At 38.3% G+C, this 23,833-nt stretch overlaps 2 protein-coding genes across 2 annotated transcripts in view; one reads left to right on the top strand and one right to left on the bottom strand.

Annotated features, from left to right (window-relative positions):
* Nucleotides 1–23,833, top strand: part of LOC133523817 (zinc finger protein ZFP2-like) — a 104,131-nt gene that overhangs the window by 16,576 nt on the left and 63,722 nt on the right. The window lies entirely within an intron of this gene.
* Nucleotides 15–23,659, bottom strand: LOC133523819 (integrin-linked protein kinase). Its single transcript, XM_061859563.1, has 8 exons — nt 23,370–23,659; nt 22,400–22,565; nt 21,353–21,537; nt 20,378–20,547; nt 11,205–11,350; nt 5,775–5,999; nt 4,286–4,474; nt 15–3,028 (listed from the first exon to the last, which is right to left on the bottom strand). Exons 1-8 carry the CDS (start codon nt 23,456–23,458, stop codon nt 2,840–2,842), a joined length of 1,359 nt encoding a protein of 452 aa, XP_061715547.1. The 5' UTR covers nt 23,459–23,659; the 3' UTR covers nt 15–2,839.

The following is a 23,833-nucleotide window of genomic DNA, read 5'->3' as shown; positions in this document are numbered from 1 at the left end:
ATTAAACAATAATATATGTAAAATTTTCATAAGTTATTTATATAATATATTTGTAACATAAATTAATATTAATTTCATTTCACATCAAAATAGCACTAATTTTATTATTATTTAGTACCACATCCATCACTGTTAGAAAACAATAAGAGCATTTCCACATTATCTCATCCGACTACAAAGCAGTAAAAACTAGAAACTGCTTTTTCTATTTTCTTATGTTTAATTAGTGTTCTTTGTTTAAAAGAAACTATGTAAAAACATAACAAACAAATAGTATGTAACAATTAAAGGACTTGATGCCATGGGGCATTTTTTCCACATTGCTTCAGCCGAGGCATGTCTCTATTGACCAAGCTGCTTCGCAATTTCGTCACGAGGCGGTCTGTGTGAACCCGCCTACTAGCTGTTAGTCTGCAAAGGTCATGCAACACCCGATAATTGGTCAGACAATGTGAAAATGCTCCAATATACCATTTAACTAGATTTACAATTTATAATTATAATTACCTTTTAGTCATTGTAAGGCACAATGTTACATAACACCTACTCTACAAGCAATTGGCAATTCATTATGATACTGTAAAACCACCCCACTAGAGTCTAAAAGCTTCAAAACTAACTTGAATATCTTTGTTCAGGTGAAATTATTGAACGTTGCAGTTCTAAAGCAAAACATTCTGCCCAAATTTCTTTAAAAATAAAAACTCAGGAAAAGCCAAAACATAAGACTAGTATTACAGACCACCTCAACTATTAGACGGAGCACTTAAGTCAATTGAGGTCACCACACTTTAGCGCTTTCATACAAATTTTGTACGGGAGCACGACTTGCACCTGCTTATTTCAATTGTGCCAACAATATTGACAATAAAGATTTTTTTTTTATTATAGGACATTATTAGTCCCACAGTAAGCTCAATAAGGCTAATATTTATAAATACTTAAATACATAGAAAACACCCATGACTCAGGAACAAATATCCATGCTCATCACACGAATAAATGCCCTTACCAGGATTTGAACCCGGGACCAGCAGCTTCGTAGGCACTGTAGGCAGGGTCACTACCGACTAGGCCAAACAAAGTAAACTAAAGATATCAACAAAAAAATTAGTTTGGGGGTGTAACTGGGCTATTATAAAATGGTGTTATAAACTGGATTGTGCTGCTCAAATTGTAGCATTTTACAAGTAAAATTGCACCTGTGTGTGGTGACCTCGCGCTCTTTGTAAACGCTTCATAATGCAGTGTCTGTATAGACTGTAGTCTGTGATTAGTATTTAAACTTAAGTTATGTGTTGAACTTGTCCAGTCTATAATACTGGACTATAGCTAGGTGGTTTTACAGTAAATTAATTTAAATGTATATTTTGTTATTTAGAGATTCATGTTAAACTTACAGCTATTTCAATTTAGGTATAAATTGCAGTTGGTGGAATCCGTCAAAATTAATACAATTTGTATAGATGAGTGTCATAGTAATTTTAAAAGTTTTCTGGACTTTTAAGTACAGACATTTGTTATATGAGTAATAGCACCTAGTTAAATGTTTTACACGGTTTTAGAAATACCTCTTAGCAATGAATACATAACAATGCTTAGAGTCCTATTTTTTAATATAAATCTTTAGCTTCATTATGTTAAAATTTTATTTTTTATTGGATAAAGTTACGACATTTACGCCTATTATCCAATTATAGACTGAATACAATCATTAAGAAAAATCTTGAAAAAAGAATACAAAAATACAACCTTAATACAAAAACAACATTTACAATACTGGCAGTTACAAATCAAGTGATGTGTCAAAAATAAAAAATAAAAATCAATGGTTTATGCAAATAAATAATTTTGTAGAATATTATTTCTTACGTCATATATAAAACTGTATATTATCTGTGTATATATAAGATGGCACTTGGGATATACCCATTTCTGTATGCATATTAAAATAATAACCTCAACTACTTTATGTACTACAGAACATTTTCGTAATTTCTTACGCACACACTTCGCGGGATTCAAACGAATTCACTTTGTGGTTCGTTATTGCATTGAGAGTCCTTAAGTCACCAACAAAAGTGACCAAGGCGATAAATTAAGAACTAAATTGCTGATATAAGAAAAAAACAAAAATTTGGGCAAATACAAAGAAGTCCGTAGGCTAGATCACGCCAAGAAAACATTATGCCAAGCCACATAAAGTGCATTGCTATCAACAAATATGTTTCTGCATCTCAAAAACTGCCAAAAGCACTTCCCGAAAATAAACAACCTGGGTTGGCCGGAAGCATTTCACAGATGGCGCCAGCATAAATTTTTTCAATCGTTTCAAATCCCTTTAAGACAGGTAAAACCTATGCTGGCGCCATTTTGACAGTTGCCAACCTCATTCTTAAGAATGGTCATACTCAAGAAAATTAAGTAGTATCATGCTTATGAACATTAAAAGTGGGGATACGGGATTGTCGTCTGGGGAAGGTTAGACTCGATTCTGGGTTATGAAATAAGATTTACTTGTTCAATTTCTCAAGATAAGCCAATTAGGGAGTATTATATTCATGCTGAAGAAGGGCCGTTTGGTGATGTCCGTTTGCATATTCGTGTTGAATGCATAGAAAAAATTATAACAGCGGATTCCGCATCTCAAAAAATCTGTTAGATACAACAGACAAATGACAGTTGCACTTCCCCAAATAAGCAAATAACCTAATTAGGCATACTAGTACCTAGCAGTACTATGCTTATGGACAGTGTAAATGAGTATACGGGATTGTGTTTTGGGGAAGTTGAATCTGGGTTATAAAATTGTATGGTTTGGGGTTGGAATCAGTTATGTTTACTTGTTCATTTTCTCGAGAATAGGCAGTATCATGTTGAAGGAGGGCCGCTTGCCGATGTCCTCGTTCATGCAGATGCGGATGAGCTTGGCGATGTGCGGGGACACGCCGGGCGGGACGGCCACGCGGAGCCCCTCGAGGGCGATCTTCATGCCGCACTCCATTGGCGATAAATCGGCGAAGGGAACCTGCGGAAGTTTTATTTTATGTATCTTATAATTTATAGATTTTAAAGTTATATTAAATACCTCTCATGTAGTCTTGAAAATGAGCTAATTTTGGGACACCAACAGACTCTTGCAACTTTTGGAGTTATGTTTTTTTTATACTACGTCGGTGGCAAACAAGCATACGGCCCGCCTGATGGTAAGCAGTCTCCGTAGCCTATGTACGCCTGCAACTCCAGATGAGTTACATGCGCGTTGCCGACCCTAGCATCAACCCCCCCCCCCCCCCTCCTTGAGCTCTGGCAACCTTACTCACCGGCAGGAACACAACACTATGAGTAGGGGCCAAATAACAATTTGGCTGCGGTTTTCTGTAAGGTGGAGGTATGGATGGATGGATGGATGGATGGATGGATGGATGGGTGGATGTGTGATGTGTTGCCTTATTTTTTTTGAAAATTATGAAAGGCAAAAGAGTAGACAAATCGCCTGATGGTAATCAATTACCGTCGCATATGGACACCCGCAACACCAGAGGGGTTGCGAGTGCGCTCTTTTTTTGAAGGTTAGAAAGTTGGGACTCTTAGGGTAGACATATCATATATCCAGAAGTCGACGTCATCAACAACAACATTTATTCAGCAAATAGGCCACAAGGGCACTTATACACGTCAAAATCTAAAATGATTTAGAGGTGTAAATATTTCTAAATGTCAGAACTAAATTACTTTTATCAATTTATCCTTAGAAATGTATAGTCTCTAAGAGTCAAAATTCCGTATAACTAAAACATTCATTAGGATAAAAGAAAGATACGAGAACCGAATGAGGTGTCTCACTGTAATTATACTCTTTTTTTTATATATGGAGGATAGGCAGGCGTTTGACCACGATCACACCTGATGGTAAGTGATGATGCGGTCTACGGTGGAGCACGCTTACCTATGAGATACCTATTTACTCTAGCCTTGAAGAGATTCAGATTGTACTCATACGGAAACACAGACTCGGGCAGGGCATTCCACTCCTTGGCAGTTCGCATAAGGAATGTTGAAGCGAAACGCTTCGTGCGTATTTGTGGAATACCTACCATGAAGCGATGCCGAAGTGCCGATTGTCTGGTAGTCCGATGGTGAAATGGGGACGGAGGAATAAGGACTCAAAAATAAAGTTAGCTTAAACAGACCAGTCTCCACAAACAGCAGCCGTTCACGAGTATGCCGCGGGTCTCAGCCATCCATCCGACGACGACCTAGACATTGGGATGGTATTCCGTACCTCCCTCGTGGCCAGTTCCCAGAGCAGCACGGCGAAGCTCCACATGTCGCAGGCCTCGGCGTTGCGCCGCGCGCGCGGCCGCCGCAGCGCCTCGGGCGCCTGCCACGCCGGCAGGTAGCAGCGCCCGCGCTCTTGGAACGAGAACTTGGAGTCCGCCATGTTGATGCGCGCTGTCATGTCCTCGTCGATCTGGGGGATATAACCGGGGGTCTCAAATTGGACACGGACAAATGGTCGGTGCTCCTAGTCGAAGATCGTCACGGATCGAAACATGTGGAGTGTTTATTTAATTAAATAATACGCAAGTAAAGGATGACTTGTGCTAGATCTATCATCCTTAACCCGTTTAAAATCATTTTAATAGACCCGAGGCCGAGCTGCGGGAATGCAGCGCTCAAACAGAACAAAATCACGTGCTTAAATCCGAAAAAAAAAAGAAAAAGATCCGCGTAGGTCCGAAGACCCGTGATTGGCAATAAGAACTCAAGACTGCCAGTGTTCGACTCGCACTTGACCGGGTTTTTCTAAATTCTAGTCGTCATCATCATCATTTATTTAACAACAATATTACATTGTGTTTGAAAAATCTTAAATCTAGGCACATGCATACAAAAAATATATCGAAAATAAACATAAAAATAAATATTAAAAATAAGTCAAATAAATCGCACCGCCGCAAACAGATAGACCAAAATTAAAAAAAAAATGAATAACAAAAATTGTTCAGTAAAAATTAAATAAAAAAATTAAAAATGTCAATAATTATTAGCTTCATATGTTACGTCTTTATATATATATATAGTATTTTTGTGTATTATATTTGTATGTATATGTTATTATATGTATTTTTGTTTGATTTGTTTTGTTGTTGTAATTGTAGCACCGCTCACAATCTTTCTGCTTAGCTTTAAGGTTGACTGGTAGAGAATGCCTCGTGGCATTAAGTCCGCCTTTTGTACTATAAGAATGTTTTTCTTTTGTGCAATAAAGATTAAGTAAATAAATAAAATAAGTAAAAAGAGAATTTAATAAAATAATATCATTTCAAATTGAAAAAGATTTGGAACATGTCAGAAAAAGAAAAATAAGTTATAAATTAAGAGAAAAAAGTCAACAAGTAAAAAGTAAAACTAATAAAATAATATGATTCCGGCTCACATTGTAACTCACGCCACTCGCCTTCTTTGACCCTTCTTATATAACTATTGCATAATAGTACATTACGATACAAGTGCGACAAATAGGAAATGCGAATTATCTATACGCACATGTATCGTACGTTTTACAGTACATATGGCCCTTTAAATGTTCGACACAGTAACGTAATATGCTAATTTTCGCACTAGTGCGGTAAAGTAGCACCATATGTACTGTACAGTACATTTCGTGCTACTCGTTTCGAATTTCCTATTTTTCGCACTTGTATCGTAATGTACTATTTCCCCACCACAAAAAGTGCACAGCGCCGCTCACTTCCAAAAAAACTCACCATAACATGTCGACTGTTAAGCTGGTACAGGGGCAGCTGGTGGTCCTTGTCCTTCTGCAGCGAGTGCAGGTAGGCCAGGCCGCGCGCCACGTCGCGCGCCAGGCGCAGCGCGGCCGCCGCGTCCAGCACCACCCGCCCCGCGCCGTGCAGCAGCGCGTACAGCGAGCCCCACGACATGTACTGGCAGATCACCACCAGCGACGGCGGGGACGTGCAGCACCCCACCTGGGGGAATTAGTATACAGGGTCTAATTTTAACCATCGTTCATAATCTACGTAGTGACTTTATAGATCAAACTGTATAGTCGTTAGATTTGTATAGTTTCTATTTTTCTCCGTGAGCTTCTACGGATTATCGTCTTATCTATTGTTTAAAAACCGCAAAGGCGCGTGCCACTATGAAAAAATGGTCAAGCCGCATAGGTAGCGTTTATTGAATGACTACTCTATTGAGCACGGAATAAGATTCATTATGAACTAATACAGAATTCTAACAGAATAGCTGTCTGATCTCTATTGGTGCGTCTAAGGTAGGCGACTAAACGCTCTCAAACCAGCTTAACTTGTGACACTGCGATCCAAAACAAAGATACATATTCGAAGACCTCGCTTGCACTCAACAAAAAAATAAGTAACATATACATAATAGTGTATGCATAAAATAAATAAATATAAAACAAAATATGCATATAGCTGGCCCTCAACGGCTTATCCATTGTCTATTGTTAACTAAAACGGCGCGTGCCCCTACCTGCAAAAAAAAGGGCCCGGTCACTTTAACCGGTTATTTAATTACAAATTGAACTAAGTCCGGTACTTAATTGAAATAAGATTCAAAATGAACAAATGGAAAAATAATTTGCGAGTGCTTGTGTGGTCCCTATACGGTTACTGAGTGTCGGCGAGTCGAACGCTACCGAACCAGCCTAAAATATGTCCTCGATATGCGTAACAAAGGCGCGTTATCGGAGAGCACACCTACACTGGTTTTTTGAGCGTTAGACTAACCCGAATTAGAATTATACGACCCTTTTTTTTGCAGGTAGTGGCACGCGTCGTTTTAGTTAACAATAGACAATGGATAAGCCGTTGAGGGCCAGCTACAAATCTAACGACTATACGCACAAGTCGCGCAGTATGCCGTCCCGCACACCTCGCTGGCTCCACAGAAAACCAGCGCCGTTGACAACGCTTAGTCGTGCCAACTGCAATGCTGAGTGGAGACCATTTCAGCGTCACATCCTATCTGTCTGTTTTGTATACTTCCACTGTTTCTTTTTTATTTCTTGTTGTTGTTAATGTATTTTCTTCATTGTAATAATTGATATGTTGCCTGAATAAATATTATTCTATTCTATTGTATACTGAACAACTTTTATTATGAGACCAATGTGGAAATTGCTAAAAAAATTGTCTGTTTCATACATTCCAGCTGATGAGTTTTTTTTTTAGGCTTGTGTTAAGGATACTTAGACAACGATATATATAATATATAAATATTTATAAATACTTAAATACATAGAAAACACCCATGACTCAGGAACAAATATCCATGCTCAACACACGAATAAATGCCCTTACCAGGATTTGAACCCGGGACCATCAGCTTTGTAGGCAGGGTCACTACCCACTAGGCCAAACCGGTCGTCATGATGCCGCTGATTTCTATGGGACAGCCACTTTTTTCGCGTTTTCAGCATTGGCCCCATAATAGAAGTTGTTGAGTATGCCCTATAAAGTCACTACGCAGAGTATGAACGGTGGTTAAAATTTCACCTACTACTACTAGTAGTTCAACATTTGCCATCGGATATATCGAAGCCGCCGAGGTACTCAAAAATATCTGAACACGCACGCTAACGCATTGACAATAGAAGCACGATCAGATATTTGTTAGCGCCTTGGCTGCGCCGATATATCTGACCCGCCTGTTCCTAACTCTATCGCGTGTAATTATATTACTGTCCGGTATGTTCCCAAAGTGTCAAACGGGACCCTATTACTGAGACTCCGATGTCCGTCCGTCCGTCTGTCACCAGCAGGCGCGGATACAAGATTTGGCTTAGGGGGGGGGCATTTTGAGAAAATCATATATTTTTGCACAGAAAATAAGGTAAAAAAAAATTTACTCAATTTAGTAATGTGAGAGCCAGGGTTTTAGGGGTGGGCCATTGCCCCTATGGCCCCCCCCCCCTTGTATCCGCGCCTGGTCACCAGGCTGTATCTCATGAACCGTGATAATTAGCCAGTTGAAATTTCTACAGATTATGTATTTCTGTTGCCGCTGTAACAACGTATTTTTACGAACAAAAACAGAAACAGAATAAAATAAATACTTCTTTCCAATCTCGAGGTTCTCAACCAATCACCGAAGTTAAGCAACGTCGGGCGGGGTCAGTACTTGGATGGGTTATCGTTTTTATAGATAATGGTACGGAACCCTTCCTGTGCGAGTCCGATTCACACTTGGCCGGTTTTATTTATTTCTACTTTATTATACTATGGAATATTGGCTACGTGCGAAGTGCATGGTGCGGGTAAGTAAAGTGATCCCAGCGCATAAGGTGGTAAAAATTAGAACTAACTGCGGATAGCGTCTTTAATATTTCGTACAAGTTATATGTCTCGCAATGGAACTTTAATTTACTATTGCTCCTGAAATATTCATTTCAATTATGTGGTGTAAGGGACCATTGTAATCTGTATGAAATGTAATACAAGTATTTAATTTGATAATTATTAATACTGTATCCGTGTAAATAGCTTTGCAAATGCCACATATTATGTGAGCTTTTTCTAGAAGTTAAGAATGGGTATTGTAAGTTATCCTTAAGATAGACATTCAACATCGCGGACTTTTTTTGTAGACACATGAAAGAGAGACAACCCCACCACACATTGTGTTGTTATAGCTCAAACGGATTAGGCAGCGTTTTCGACTAAAGCTAGCCAGCGTGATTTTTTCCGACAATATCGTCATATTTCAACCAATTTACACAAAACCTAACGAGTTATATACCTGAACCTTCCTCAAGAATCACTCTATTCATAGATGAAGTCGTATGAAAATCCGTTCAGTAGTTTTTAGTTTTGGAGTAATTTTATAAGATGTAGTGAGTTGACGTTTTCCCCTAGACTTGCGGACACTAGGTTGCGTGACAGTCGTGCACATAGCGAATAGATGCTTGTTTAATAAAATTCAATATATTCAAGGTGGTTAAATGGAATGAAAATCAGCCATCTACTATAGAAAAATATTTGCGGACTTTATGAATACGTTATAATAGTATTTTATGCAACAGTTGTATAAGAAGGGTCAAAAAAGGCGAGTGGCGTAAGTTACAATGTGAGCCGGAGCCGAAGGCGTAGGCGAACATTGTAAAGGAATACGCCACGAGAATTTTTTGACCTACTTATACAACGTTGCATACAATATTTTTCCTACGAGTCAACAAAAAGAAATCTTAATTTAGGTAAACAAATTACAGCAAAAGTATATAGCCAAGACGCGCGAGCATACCTTGTTACGCCCCGGGCCGCGGCCGGCCGGTCAGCGACACCTCCTCGTAACTCATGAGGCCCTGGTACTTGCTACTTGCTAAATTATTTTTTTGGACAGTTTTTTCTCAATTTTGGCCACCGTAGCCTACGGAGACTAATAAGCAACGCTAAGCGGTCTTCGTAGTCTATGGGTGTTGCTATATTACGGGTGTCACATGCGTGTTTCTGACTTATGAAGTAATTATTTTTACTATGCAACCAAATGAATATTTTGTAAGTTGGCAGCAATGCACTTAGTTTAAAACTGTATTCATTTTGGTTTTGTTAGGTTGGTAGCCATTAATCGCAGTAACGTTATAGCTTATAAAAGCACAAGAGCTTTTATGAGGAATAGACAATATAGACTTTTCTTGAAATCTTTTATGTATGTTCTTATATTCGTGTTAATGAATGCATAAATGACAGATAACAGTAGAGGAGTAGGAAAAATTATAAAAACAGGACTTATAAACAGGACCAAGTGCGAGTAGTTCGAAAAACTCGCGCGGCTAGAAGATGTTCAACTTTAGCCAGTTTTCTCCGAAACCACGGGGACGTCGTCCTCGAAACGTCGGAGGTGAAATTAAAAACTCAATACGCGAAGTCCCATTTCCACAATTCAATAATATGTAAAAATAGTGAAAGTTTAAATCAGTGTTATTTGCAGAGATCGGCGGGGGTGAGCTTCAGTTTTTGCATAACATGGACATACCTTGTCATTTAATGGTAATTGCCCCGTCTGTAATCATTAATTATAAACTAATAAAATTATTTTATTTCCGCCGCCTTTCTGCTACGAGCTTTACGTCGCGTCGCAATCAAAGCCTACGGAATGTAATTAATCTATTTTGCACAGCTTTCTGCTTAAGTGAGAAATCGATTGTCGATGCATTTTTAACCTTAGATTAAGTGAGAGCTGTTATAAACAGGTCTTCATCTGCTTCTGTCAGTCAGAAATTAGAAGACGTCATCTCAAACAACCCAGATTTCAATTTTTTAGGGAATATGCCCGAAAAACTTTCGGAAGCAACAGACGTGGACAGCATTTTAATGAACAATTTCGCTCCACGCACATCAGTGGATGTAGATAGATCTTTTTCTATATACAAATGGATATTAAACTCAAGGCGAACTTACAGTTATTTATTACTATAGCACAGAAAATTAAATACAGAATAAATAAAAAAGCTTAGCACTCGTTTTGTAACGAATTTTAATTTTAGTTTAATCATTTCAGTCTTGTAAGGATACTCCATATCCATATCTTATACCTTTAAACGAGCAATTCTTGTATATATATATATATATATATATATATTTCTGTGATCTCGGAAATCTTATACCTTTAAACGAGCAATTCTTGTATATATATATATACATATATATTTCTGTGATCTCGGAAACGGCTCTAACGATTTCGCTGAAATTTGGTATATGGGGGTTTTTGGGGGTATACAATCTATCTAGATTAGTCTTATGTTTGGGAAAACGCGTGTTTTCGAGTTTTCATGCGTTTTTCTTTCGACGCAGAATATGGTCACTAATTTCGTGTTGCCGGCCACTGTCCGTCTGGTCCAGCGGGTTAAGACGCGGACTGCTAAACGAGTGTTACGGGTTCGAATCTCGCCCGGTGATTAACTTATGTTTTTTTTTATATGTTCAAGTTTATATTTAATTTTTTAATTTTTACTGTTTTAGTCAAGTTTAATTTAGTAAAAAAATGTAGTTAAGATTATCACCTAATAGACCACCATATTACAATAAATAGTTATAACCGAGCAAAGCTCGGTCGCCCAGGTACTTAACATCTACAAGACACAGCTACATGACATTAATGACGTAAAAACAGCTCACCCCGCCGATCTCTGGTTATTTGAATACGGTAATTACCACGGGCAGTATGTTGGGGTGCGAGAATATCCTGAGCTTCGGGAACTCCTCGTTGAAGTCGCGCTGGATGCGCGGCGTACACTCGCGGACAGCGAGTATCTTCGCTACGATGTCGTTCTTCTGCCAGCGGCCGCGCCAGGTTTCACCTGATGACAAAATAGTACATTACGATACAAGTGCGAAAAATAGGAAATTCGAAACGAGTGGCGATAAATTAAAACACGACCGAAGGGAGTGTTTTAAATCGACACGAGTTGCGAATTACCTATTCGCACATGTATCGTACAACGTTTTACAGTACATATGGCCCTTTAAATGTTCGACACAGTAACGTAATATGCTACTTCTCGCACTAGTGCTATAAAGTAGCCCCATATGTACTGTAATATTACTTTACGTGAGTGCTATATAATGAAAGGCATTAAAACACGAATCTGGGTTTATGAAATGAACTGAAAGTAAGTTTCATAAAAACAGTTTTTAATGCGTAATTTAATTATGTACTGCTTTATACACTTTTGCACATACATATTGTATACACATGTATGTTATAAGGGGTCATCCATTAATTACATCACACGGATTTCACCTGATCACATTTAGCAACCCCCTCCCCCCTGGTGTGACGTCACATATCTGGCAATCTACTTACATATTAACAAAATAAGCAATTCGAATGAAGTATTATTTTTCTAATAAAAAAACTATTTGTAATAATAGCAATTTAGAAATTTTTGTACTGCTAATACAAAAAAATCCAAACATTTTTTGTCTACTAGTGAAGTTAAGTGATGTCACAAAACTGTTCACTCCCCCCTCCTCCATGTCACAACATGAGTAGGGAGGATATGCCGATTCCAGCTCACTTTAGGTATTTATCTCCCCCTCCCCCCCCCCCTCACCCCTCACCCCACCCCCTCCCCCCCCTCCCCCCCTCACCATGTTTCATGTTAATCTAAAAGTTGTAACTATTTCTAGTTACATCTGGTAACATTTACATCACACTTTTTAGAAAAGGGAGTTTCTAAACCTAAGTATGTCGTTAACTAGCAAAGTCGAGTATATCTGTATGTGAATAATAAATAAATATCGAATATCCAGGTATTCAAGAAAAATACATTTTTATATCCGGTTGTAACCACTCTATATTATGTAATAGGTATTTTTTAGCTGACCTAATTCCGATTCCTGGTACTGGTGAACTTATTTATACCACGTCGGTGGCAAATACTGTCCGCCTGATGATAAACTGTCACCGTAGCCTATGGATGCCTGCACCTTTAGAATTGTTACACGCGCATTGCCAACACTTTAAAAACCTATACACTGCTTTTTGAATTGGGAATGGGAAATTTCCTATAGCTCGTTGAACAATAATGTGGAGAAATGATCATGTATGCGCAGGTGTGTAGATAGATAGGTATACTGAAATAAAAAAAAAAGTTTAAAAGTGAATGAGTAATTATTTATTTGCCAATAATTTAGCTATTTTACAATGTCCCCATGCAAGGGTTTTATTACCATTGTTCAAAATGAATCTCTTTTCATCTTTACCACAGAGAATTTTCTTTCTTCTAATTTGAGTGTACATATTGTGCTTATCACTAATCAAATTATACATGTTATCATAGAGAGTTTTACTCAAGTCTAAACAGGTATAGTATTTATTAAAATTTAACCTACGTACAGCAGCGGCGTTAACACCTTTGTTTTTTTTTATACATTTAATTTCGTTATTGTCATCCGAGTCTAATATATACGCATACATTTTTGCCCTTAACCCAACAAATTCTCGTATTATTCTTCCATTGTTTTCGTCCTTCATCATGCCCACAACCTTTTTATTGACTTGTGGTAAATTATATACGTTGTTTTGAGGCAAATCTGAAGTGTCAAATCTGCTTTGCAAGTCAGGTTTAATGTCTTCGTAAAAGTTATCTGTTTTGATATGATAAACAAAAGAGTCGGTGTCCGTGTATAAAAGGCTTACATTATCACCGTATTTATTTAACATGTAATCATAGTGGAAGTTGTACATGATTTGTTTATTCAAATCTAATACACTAAAACCTACATAAATAGGTTTGTCGTATACAATTATGGTTTTGTTCATTTGCACAGCTACCAGTTCTTCAGAGAAAATAGAGGCACTGTGGAAATTTGGTCTGGAAATGTAACGATCGAGACCATATGTAGGTTTTGTTCGTTGCTTATGTTCACTGTGCAAAGTATCCCACTGTTTACACAACTTGACATCAACCCTTTTCTCGACATTTTCAATAGTTTTCCCGAATATGGAGTTATTCATGAGTTTAAAGAAATCTTTTTCAAAACTGTTTTTAGCTTGGACTCTCATTTGCGAATTTAAGTCAATATATGATTTTAGCCAAGATGATTGATTGAAAGTGAGAATTCTATGAATTTTCTTACAAATTAACCCTTTTTTAATATATAGTTTGAGGTTAGCATAGTGCACAACATAATTGGTTTTGTTATCGAACGTTAGCAATAACTTTTTAATTTTACCCTCAATTGGTAGTTTGGTTTCAGCACAGAAAGGGTAATCATTATGCAAGTCATGTAAGCTATGTGGATACTCCAAATCTACTTCCAATATATATCCAACATCAGAGTCTATCCGTTGTGTTGATATATCAAACAGTTTAACCTCGTCTTCACTCATCCACCTAAAGTTATCGATTGGAAGCGGGCGTCGCATGGCATCACCGTAAAGATTATTTATATCCAAATAGATGATAAAACTGCTGTCCTGATTCACGTCATAATCATGCATGAATATATTATTGGCCTTAGCATAGCGGTTTGACGCTTGACAGACACCACCTCTTATACCTTTCTTTATAAATTGAATCATTTCATAGTCCGTAAACAATTCTAGGCATACTTCGGTATGTTTCAACATGGCGTCCCAACTCAAACCGGGTGCAGTGACATATTGACACGGATCTAATTCATACGCACCTATACACACTTGTCTAAAGTTTTCAAACACTTCAGCCAATAATAGAACATCTGTCTTTAAATATAAGTCACAGTATTCACCCAGAGTTGTAATATTGAACGCATCCCAAACATCTTTTGCATGTTGGTAATCCTCATCGGAAATATTTAAGTCCGTGAGGCTGCTATAGAAGGCGGCCTGAGGGGGTAGCGCAGTTTCCTCAAGCCGCCTCCAGTCACTTACATACTCGTAAGGGAAAACTCCCTTACGCGTATGTAACTTCATATATTTCTCACGTTCGTAACAATTATCGGATGGTGGTAAGAAATTTGGTAGTATTTTGAATTGGTCCTGTGAAAGGTTTGAAACTAGTTTATCCAAGCTACTTGACATGAATTTATACGAGTCGACAAACCTTAGACTGTATTCGTCAATCCTTAAATCGAATGAAATATATTTTTCCTTGTTAATGGGAATGCAGGTTAACTTTCCCTTAATCTTGGCTAATTCCTTAATGAATAGATGACAATCGTAACCGCTCAAATTGTGAAAGACGACTGGTATAAACTTTGGTAATTGGTAATTCAAATTACATGAATTGTGTTTTGCCTCTAATATTACCCGTTAAATGACAATGATCAATTACATAAGCTTCATCATCTCCAATTTTTTTCTTGCAAATATGACATATATTGGAGGATGTGTTAGCACCGCTGCTGTCGCTGTAATTTTTTTTTGGTGGTACGACTTTTTGCAAGATTTTTATGATTCTATCAGCGTCTTCACGAATGCTCTGTATAAATTTCTCCACACAATCTTCACCGCGATAGATAACAAATTTGGATAAATTATTGTCATATTCACAATGAATATAATAGGAAAAACTACATGGCACATGTTTATGGGTGTTACAAGTAGCACTTGTAGTATTAGACTTTTCATTAGCTAATGGAACTAAAATCGATTCAAAGTCACCATAAATTACAAATGGCACTTTCATTTTATTTTTATAATTTTTGAAACGTAAGTATTTATTATTAGGCTTAGGTAGCTCTACAAGTGTCTCCCCACAACCAATTGCTCGGTGTCGATCTAGTTTATTTTTATTTGCAAAGGGGTGTAAACACCCATCACATATCCATGTTGTTTTTCCATGCTTACTAATTTGCGAACTCACTAAACGAGACAAATTTTTAATCCAACAATAATGTGAAACATCACCTCTCTCAAAATATAACAAATTTACATGATTTTCGCAAGACATTTTCGAAATACGTAGAGGTACAATAGTCAGACCCCTGTCATCCCTTTTCTTATCTGTATCAATACCATATACATTAACACTGATTTTATTTAATTTTTCAAACTTTTTAATGTCCGAGAGACAAACCGGATCTTTTATACCTGTCACGTTAAAAATGTCTGTATAATGTGGGTACGATGAGGGACGATCACTGTTTTTATCAACTGGATAGAGAGCACTAATGATGGCCCAATAAAAACACTTGTTATCACGATTTTTCACGTTAACACATGCATTCTTCGATTGCACCTCGGGTGGCAGTGGTATATATGTAGATCCTTTGAGTGGTTGATATTTGTTAACGTTGACGTTGAGAAACTCAATCTTCTCGAGACCCCAACCGCTGTCCCTTTCGTCGAAATCTTCACATTTTTTGGAAATACACAAGGATATTTGTTCAAAATACGATGGAAAATCCATACAGTCTTTATGCAGAGCCACGTTTTTTGTGTTGAATGACTTTAGATCACGTATCACTTCACCTTCAGCATTGGTTTTCACAAAAGTACCAAAGAGTTCAACATTTATTTTTACATGTTTATGTGTTTTTAGTTCAATGGTAATCAGCTTTTCAAGCGTTTCTCCAATATTCAACAAATACATTTTAGGATCCAAAATGTCTGCACTCCCATTAATCCGGTATGTAATTATTCTGCACTTGAAGGCACTGTCAACAATGTAAACAGCACCGTCGGCAGACTTTTCTTGTGCACAAAGCAGGATGTGGCGGTCACTTTCCGAATGAGATATCAAACAGTTTGATAATACATCTTCGTTACAAAAGTTGCAATGATGTAACAACGCCATGGTTCAATTCACTCGCTCAGACAACGGTACGGTCGTGCCGTGAGGCGGGCTGCGGGCAACTAAGTGAGTTGCATCATGCCATGCGCTGGCGTCTGCGGTGCGCGGCGAAGCGGGGAAGGGGAGCCTAGCCGGCGCCGCGCCCACGCATGATTTGCACGTGTCGACACAGAGTGACTCATTATTGCATCATCGGGCTTGACTGAGAATGGTTAGAGAAAACGGGGATTTCCCGTCGACCAAACACAAGTGAATGATTACATATCTTCAAGTATACTCTGGTGAACCCACTTTGTGAGTAGAAAAAAAAGACGTAATATTCAATTATTACTGCGCGTTATTACTGTACAGCCTACAATTGCATTGGTGTAGGGGAGGAAGAAAGATAAGGTTCTATGTTAAAATAAATAATAAATAGGTTAGTTATTGTTTTTTATTTTTATTTTCATGAAACTTTAACCGTTTCAATTGAAAATATAGGTATTACACAAAATATCGGTGGCATAACACTTGATTTCAGAGTCGACAATATCGTTTACATTGCACAAACTACCTATAATATTGCGTGCATGTTGAACATTAGCGGGGTGATATATCTTGAAATGTTTCTTGAAGAAGTTGAGACGGTTTTCGTAGGTAGACTTTATTTTGTTCAAGTATCCGATACGTGCGTTAATACACTCCATAACACATTCGATATGACTCCATTCCATGTGGTTTATCACCAAGGGGTGTGTGTTCATCACCGGTTCATTGTCACAGCTGAGTAAAAGTAACGGTACAGGAGAGATACACATCCGAAGACGATCGCACTGAATCAGCTCTGGTGAAACACACATTGGGCTATGAAAGAAGTTTCCAATGACGTCAACTTTTTCCGCAAACATTGCATTCCATTCTTCACAGGTGAGTTCATAATGGCCATTAAAACTGACACAGGTATGTAATCTGATTTTAGCTTGAATAAACTGCAACTTCAAGTATACATGGATATTTGCAATCGGAGCACTTGCACCAGCAGGACAGCGTTTGAGATTGTAGACACTCTTGCTCAGCTCACAGCAACCATCACCAGCACCGGAACAATCAATCGACGGTGTGTAAGAAGGTAAAAAAATGTTTGAATAATTAATTTTTTAAACGTATTTTCAAAGTTCCAAGACACGTTTACAATTGAGGGTGGTCAATGCTCTACTGAATGATTTTACGTGTGGCACTGGTGAGAGCGTTGTACTCAAACAGTGAATCATTGATAATGAGACAGTATGCCGTGGTGTTGGCAGGTACATTCTCTTTAAACTCCATTTCCAATTTAATATCAATAGCACCAGCTCCCGAGTTGAAGCTGTCACACTGTCTGGACGTGTCAATGACTATTAATGGAGAGTGTGTCTTGTAATGAGCATAATTTACTTGAGGGCTGGTATGATCACGGCTGTAGTACGATCGTTGGAAATTGGTAAATGCGTCATATAAGAGCGCATAGTTGTTTGTTTTAAATTCAGCCGAAAAAGGATCGTATGGATAATACTGTGCGTTCAAATACACCCTGCAATTGGTAAGATTACAATGGTCGAATATACTCATATCTTTGGTCTTGTCGTTCCTGCGTGCCGTTTGGAAACCAACAATGAGATAGCGAGGTTTCTCCAGCTGAGTACTAGTCTTGATGCACCAAATATGACGTTCTGAGGACGGTAGTACGGGATATTCATACAGTTCCCACGTGCGGAACGCTATCTGAACTGGTATGCTGCCCTCAACATACGACATTAAGCGCAGTTTCTCCTTATCAGATACTTTTATGACTGGCATCCTCCATGTGACACGAGTGATTTCAATCTCACCATTTGGAGTCGGCGGTTTCGGTACCGTATTCGGATCAACGGGTGCTAAATCTAAACAGTTTACATCTATACTGGTGGGGTGAGGGGTGAGGGGGGGAGGGGGGGAGGGGGTGGGGTGAGGGGGGAGGGGGGGGGGAGGGGGAGATAAATACCTAAAGTGAGCTGGAATCGGCATATCCTCCCTACTAACATGACACATTTTCTGTACCCCCTCCCTCCCCCTAAACGTGTGATGTAATTAATGGATGACCCCTAAGCTCTCTATAATGCGTTCGGGAACCGCATGTTATGAGCACAATGCAACATTTGACCGCACCTTCAACAAAACGCCATCTCGATTCTCGACTGATATTAGAAATGACCTCACATCAAATTTCTTTACCTACATAATTACTATCATTAGGTAAAGATTTCGAGTTTATCATCAGACCCCTTAGCATGACTTGCCTAATCGCGTGTGGTACAAGTCATGCTAGACGGTTCATGATTAGATTAGATTAGATGATTTATTTCATGAAAGACAATTACATAATAAATTTGCATTGAGATAGAAGCAAGAAAGATAGATAGTGGCAAAATCATTTCCTACGCAGATGACACTGCGCTACTTTTTTCCGCAAAGTCAACAAACGAGGTTTACGAGTACGCACAACGAGGATTCAATGTTGTAACTAACTGGCTAAAACTTCATCTACTAACACTGAACTCTGACAAAACAAACTTTATAAGCTTTTCCATGCGGAAATCAGACCCAATGTCAAATAATCACACACTTTACGCACATAACTGTGAGGACGAAACAAATAAGCCCTGTACATGCCCATCTATAACTATTACTGACAACATTAAGTATTTGGGAGTCATTATTGACGAAACTCTCTCTTTTAAAAATCACATTGAAGCATTGTGCAATAGAGTTCGAAAATTAATATTTGTATTTAAAAAACTTCGATCGATAGGTGATCAAACTTTAATCAAGCAAGTATACTTTTCACTGTGTCAATCGATACTAAGTTACTGTATTTCTTCCTGGGGTGGTACAGCTAAAACAACACTAATAAACCTAGAAAGAGCCCAGAGAGCTGTACTAAAGGTAGCTACTTACCGCCCATTCTTATACCCCACTGAACTCCTTTATAAAGCATGTGAAGTACTAACTGTTCGTCAACTATTTATATTAAGCACAACACTTAAGCAGCACACCAAAATTCCTTTCAACACTGCATATACTAACAAAAGGCGCAAAGATATTATATGTATACAAACCGTACAAAGAAAACACGTATTTTCTTCTAGATTTTTTGTCTTTTTGGGCCCTTATTTGTACAACAGGTTAAATTCAAAATTAGACTTATACCCACTTAGCTCTGTTGGTTGTAAGAATATTCTACGACGCGCCCTTCAAAAAATGACATACGATGATACAGAGAACTTACTAATAGTCGTAAAATGATTTCTTACTGTACTTATATAGAATACTTAAATAAGTTATTTTGTTAAGGTTATCACCCTACCAGATTTTTATTGTGTACTCTTTATAATTATAATTAAGTGAATAATTACAAATTAATTAATATGGTCCTATTCTGCCTGAAACACAGGAACTCCTAGTTCAGGCATTTGTAAACTTTTCCTTATCCTTAATCCTTAGTCTTTAAGTGCTAACACTGTACTTATACTGTTTTCAATAAAATTATTTGTATTATTTATTTATATTGATGTCAAAAATAATAAGAATTTCTATCATGATCGTCAAAATAAAATAAAAATGAAAATAATAACAATACTAATGAAATAAAATTATAGCTCCAATAAGGATTGTCAATACAATTAGAATAACAGTAAGTAGGTAAATACTTACAAAATCCAAAATATAAATTTACAATGTCAAAACTTACGAAAATACGAAAACAATAAAAATAAAAACGATAAATTAATAAAAGAACACAAATAATTTTTCCCATGTAACCAATTATGACCTACCAGGAGATGAAGATCCAAATCAAGGACTGCATTAATACGCGACATAGAGGCTTAATCACACTTAATGATATGTGTGTAATAGCTAGTACCATTACTACATTTAATACTATGGCCAGTACAGGGATTTGGCGGCCGAGCGACGCGAGGCCATTTAACGAGCACGACGCCGGTAATGGACACGTGGTTGTTTTTTTCTTGTAGTTTTAGTAGCTTAAGTTCTTAATTATATAGGTTATAGTGCATGGAAAAAATGATTTTTAAAATTAAGTTATACCTGAGGGTGTGACAGCCATGCGAGTGTGCAGCGAAAGTTCGCTGATGTTGATGCCCTTGTGGCGCGAAAGGGTTGCATCTCTTGACCTGGTCCGTGTTCCAAGCCACGATTGGTCTTTGAATTGGATCTTCTTCATCTCCTGTCCTTGTTGGATCGCTAGCTCGTGCAGTCTGAGAATAAAGATGGAAGGTTTAATGTCAATGTGAAAAGAGCTAGTGGAGAAAGCTAAAGAAAGATTCAGTAATAAGTTGTAATTGGGGTTTTTCGATAGGTTTTCAGGAGAGTTGAGAGTATCGCCACTCGGGGCAATGCTGAGCCGAAAGGAGCCGATAACGCCCGAACGCTCTAGTTTTCACCCATGGTATCGACTCGAAAGTCCCGAGTTATGAACTATGTTATTGTTTAATTAAATATAAAAGTTGGTAAAAAAATAATTAGGGTAGCCCCAGCGTATAAAATAAACAAGGTATAGTTCCGAACATCACTCATCATTTATTCTTATATTGAGTATTAGTGAGATAAAAAACAGTATACAGCTGTTGGCTCTAAAACTAGCAACCGAGTGAACTAGGGATTTACTGGCCACGAACTATCTCAAACGTCAGATTGTGGCAGATGACTGACCAGAAACCCATAGGCCAGGAAATCCTTGTAAGGAAATGGCAATGGATTGAACACGCTCCGTAGACCGGACAACCACTTGTCCAAGCAGGGTCTCCGCTGGCAATCGACTGGCAGTAGACGTTCGGGGCGGCCTCATACAACATGGAGGCGATCAGTTGAGGCGGCTGACTCAACTGGACTCGGTTGGAAATAGCAGGAAGTAGCTGCTCAGGACCGCGACTAATAGAATTCCTCGCTCCCTAATGAGGGATAACAGGATGACATCATCATCAACCATGTGAACGGTTGCCAGGGCTCTGATAAATTATTCAAACGTCAGTTATACTTTTAAACAAGTGATAAGTTTCGTACCTTTGAACCAGCTGGCCTCTGGTTTTATCCAGTGGTGTATCTCCATCCCTATTAGCCAGAGACACCAAGGCCCCGGCCATCACCAGGTCCTCGGCGATGGGCCCGTAGCCCCAGAAGCAGGCGTAGTGGAGCGGCGAGTTGCCGTGGGCATTGGTGAAGTTCACGTCTACACGGTTTTGTAGGAGCTGTGGATATTCATTCATTTGAAACGAAAGCTTGGCAAACCAGGGGCCTATTGCATAATAAAATACAAGCTAATACTATTAGTGATGTTACAAACAAAATTACTATAACTGTGGATTTACATTAGCGCCTCGTGCCTCTGGCTCACGGCTCGTCTCGTGTCTCGGCCACAGCCCCTAAGCTCGTCGAGCCAATCAATTTTAAACACAAGCAGCACGGTATAGGGTTTGTAACCAAATGAAAAGCCGAACGCGAATGTACACAACAAGCGCGCATCCCCCGCGCCTTTGACTCGTGTCCAAAAAACCGCTCCGAGCCGAGCCTCAAGCCCACCTTTTCCATACGGGTCTCGTGGCTCGGATCGCCACTCGCATGCGAATGTAAATGCGCCATAATAATATTATTATATTTTATTATGCAATCTGGCGCAGGTAGCATACCAAGTTGGTATTGTGATATGTAGAAATAAATAGATTTTAGTAAGCATGTTAGCTACCGCCTGTTAGAGCGAGAGAGACACAGACACACAAGAGAGTGTGATGAAGCTTAGAGAACATGTTTTTTTAATGCATGTTAATTGTAAGATGTAATGTTTTGAAAAGGTGTGTCCTGGCCGAGTTTCATGCCGGTGCCATTTGGGATACCCTCCTTCAATCAAAGAAGGACTTCTCGGGCAGAGAGGGTTAGAGCCGGTAGCTTTATTCATAAGCGCTTTGTAATATGCCTACTTGGAAAATAAACTATCTTTATCTTATAGAAATTTTTTACATAGTTTAACTACACAAAAATGCTATGCCTAATTATGGATTCGGCATAGCATGGACAAGTTATGATACTTGTCTTTCACAGTCACCAATTACTTACCAGCTGCACAATAGCCCGGTGCCCGTGGGCAGAAGCCAGATGCAATGGCGTGTCATCACCCATATTGGTGACATTGATGCGGGCCCCGCGCTTGATCAGCATCTCTACGATCTTCTGGTGGCCCTCTTTGCAGGCCCAGTGGAGCGGGCTGAAGTCATGATCATCACTGGAATATCATGAGTTGTGTTACGGTGAATCAAATTTTTCTTTCGATGCCATCGTTATATTCCCCTGGGTCACTAGGACCCAGGATTTACAGTATTTAAATTAAATAAATTAGCTAGAAAGGCATAGGTCTCACTGTAACCCATACAAACACTTTTTCAGCAATCAAGTGGTGAGGGCTCGAAACAAACTCCCTCAAGATGTGGTTTTAACACAAAATGAGAACCAGTTTAAAAATAAATTAGACAAGCATATTATATCTACTACTCGTTCATGATGACTATCTTTATGAATACTGGATGCAGGTCATATCAGTTGTCAAACTGCCTGCCTGCTTATTAAATAATAATAATAAATTAACAAAACATTCCCTTTCTATAATGGACCATTTATCTAGAATTATAATATATTATTAACTTAGAAGATTGATGAAACTGAATTTCAAGACTGTACTGTACTTTAAGGAAAACAGTCTCATTGCTTATTACAACGTAATTTAATAGTATTTCAAACAGGAAAACCTAAATAAATAGGTAAGTAAAGTCTTGGCTTAAGTCTAATCCTAAAAGTGACTTAAGGTGCGGGTAGAATGAAGCGTAATGTACCGGTAGCGCTTACTACGCTTTCTGTGTACAAATAAACTAAAGCAATTAATCTATTTTGGCTTTACACTAAAACATTAGTAGGCCATGAGAGCAGTGACATAAACAGAGTGGGCGTGTGCTTCCACTGCCATATGCGGAAAACCTTCTCAACCATATGGCACCTAAACACCCTCAAAACCACAGTAAACTCCTAAACTTACCCTTGATTGAAATCGTGCTCGATATCATCCAACCAAACCCTCACTTGTAAGGCATTTCCTTCACGACACCACTGAAATATATCCTCCATGATTTCTCGAATATATCTCACTCCAGCACAAAATTATAATTACTATATCGATGATAAGGCACTCTTTCACTTATATCTAAACATGTAAATAGTAATAGTAAACTGTAAATAAAACGGGAAAAACGAAAATAGTAATATACTATGCAGGCCTACTCATTCATTCATCTCTGTAGATTTGACAGTTTCGCAACCACTAAAAATAAAGTATAGCCCGATAAAATTTAAAAATGTTTAAAAGTGACATCATTACTGCATTTATATTGCGGTCTCTGTTTTACTACCGATTTTACTGTATATGTTTTCTTTGTCGGTGCTAATTGCATGATTCAATAGGTATTTTTAATTTAGCAGTATAGCTTCGGGTTGCTACAATAG

This window comes from Cydia pomonella, chromosome 12 (assembly GCF_033807575.1).
Source record: "Cydia pomonella isolate Wapato2018A chromosome 12, ilCydPomo1, whole genome shotgun sequence".
In the NCBI taxonomy this organism is placed as follows: Eukaryota; Metazoa; Arthropoda; class Insecta; order Lepidoptera; family Tortricidae; genus Cydia; species Cydia pomonella.
The sequence above is the reverse complement of the archived record's forward strand: the minus strand, read 5'-3'. Positions and strand labels throughout refer to the sequence as shown.

Excerpts from the sequence above, each read along its gene's own strand:
- LOC133523819 (XM_061859563.1), bottom strand. The coding sequence starts at position 23,458 with ATGGAGGATATATTTCAGTGGTGTCGTGAAGGAAATGCCTTACAAGTG. Across the intron at positions 21,538-22,399 it reads ACCGGGCTATTGTGCAGCTG|CTCCTACAAAACCGTGTAGA; the intron begins GTAAGTAATTGG and ends GAATATCCACAG. Across the intron at positions 3,029-4,285 it reads GGGAACTGGCCACGAGGGAG|GTTCCCTTCGCCGATTTATC; the intron begins GTACGGAATACC and ends AAACTTCCGCAG.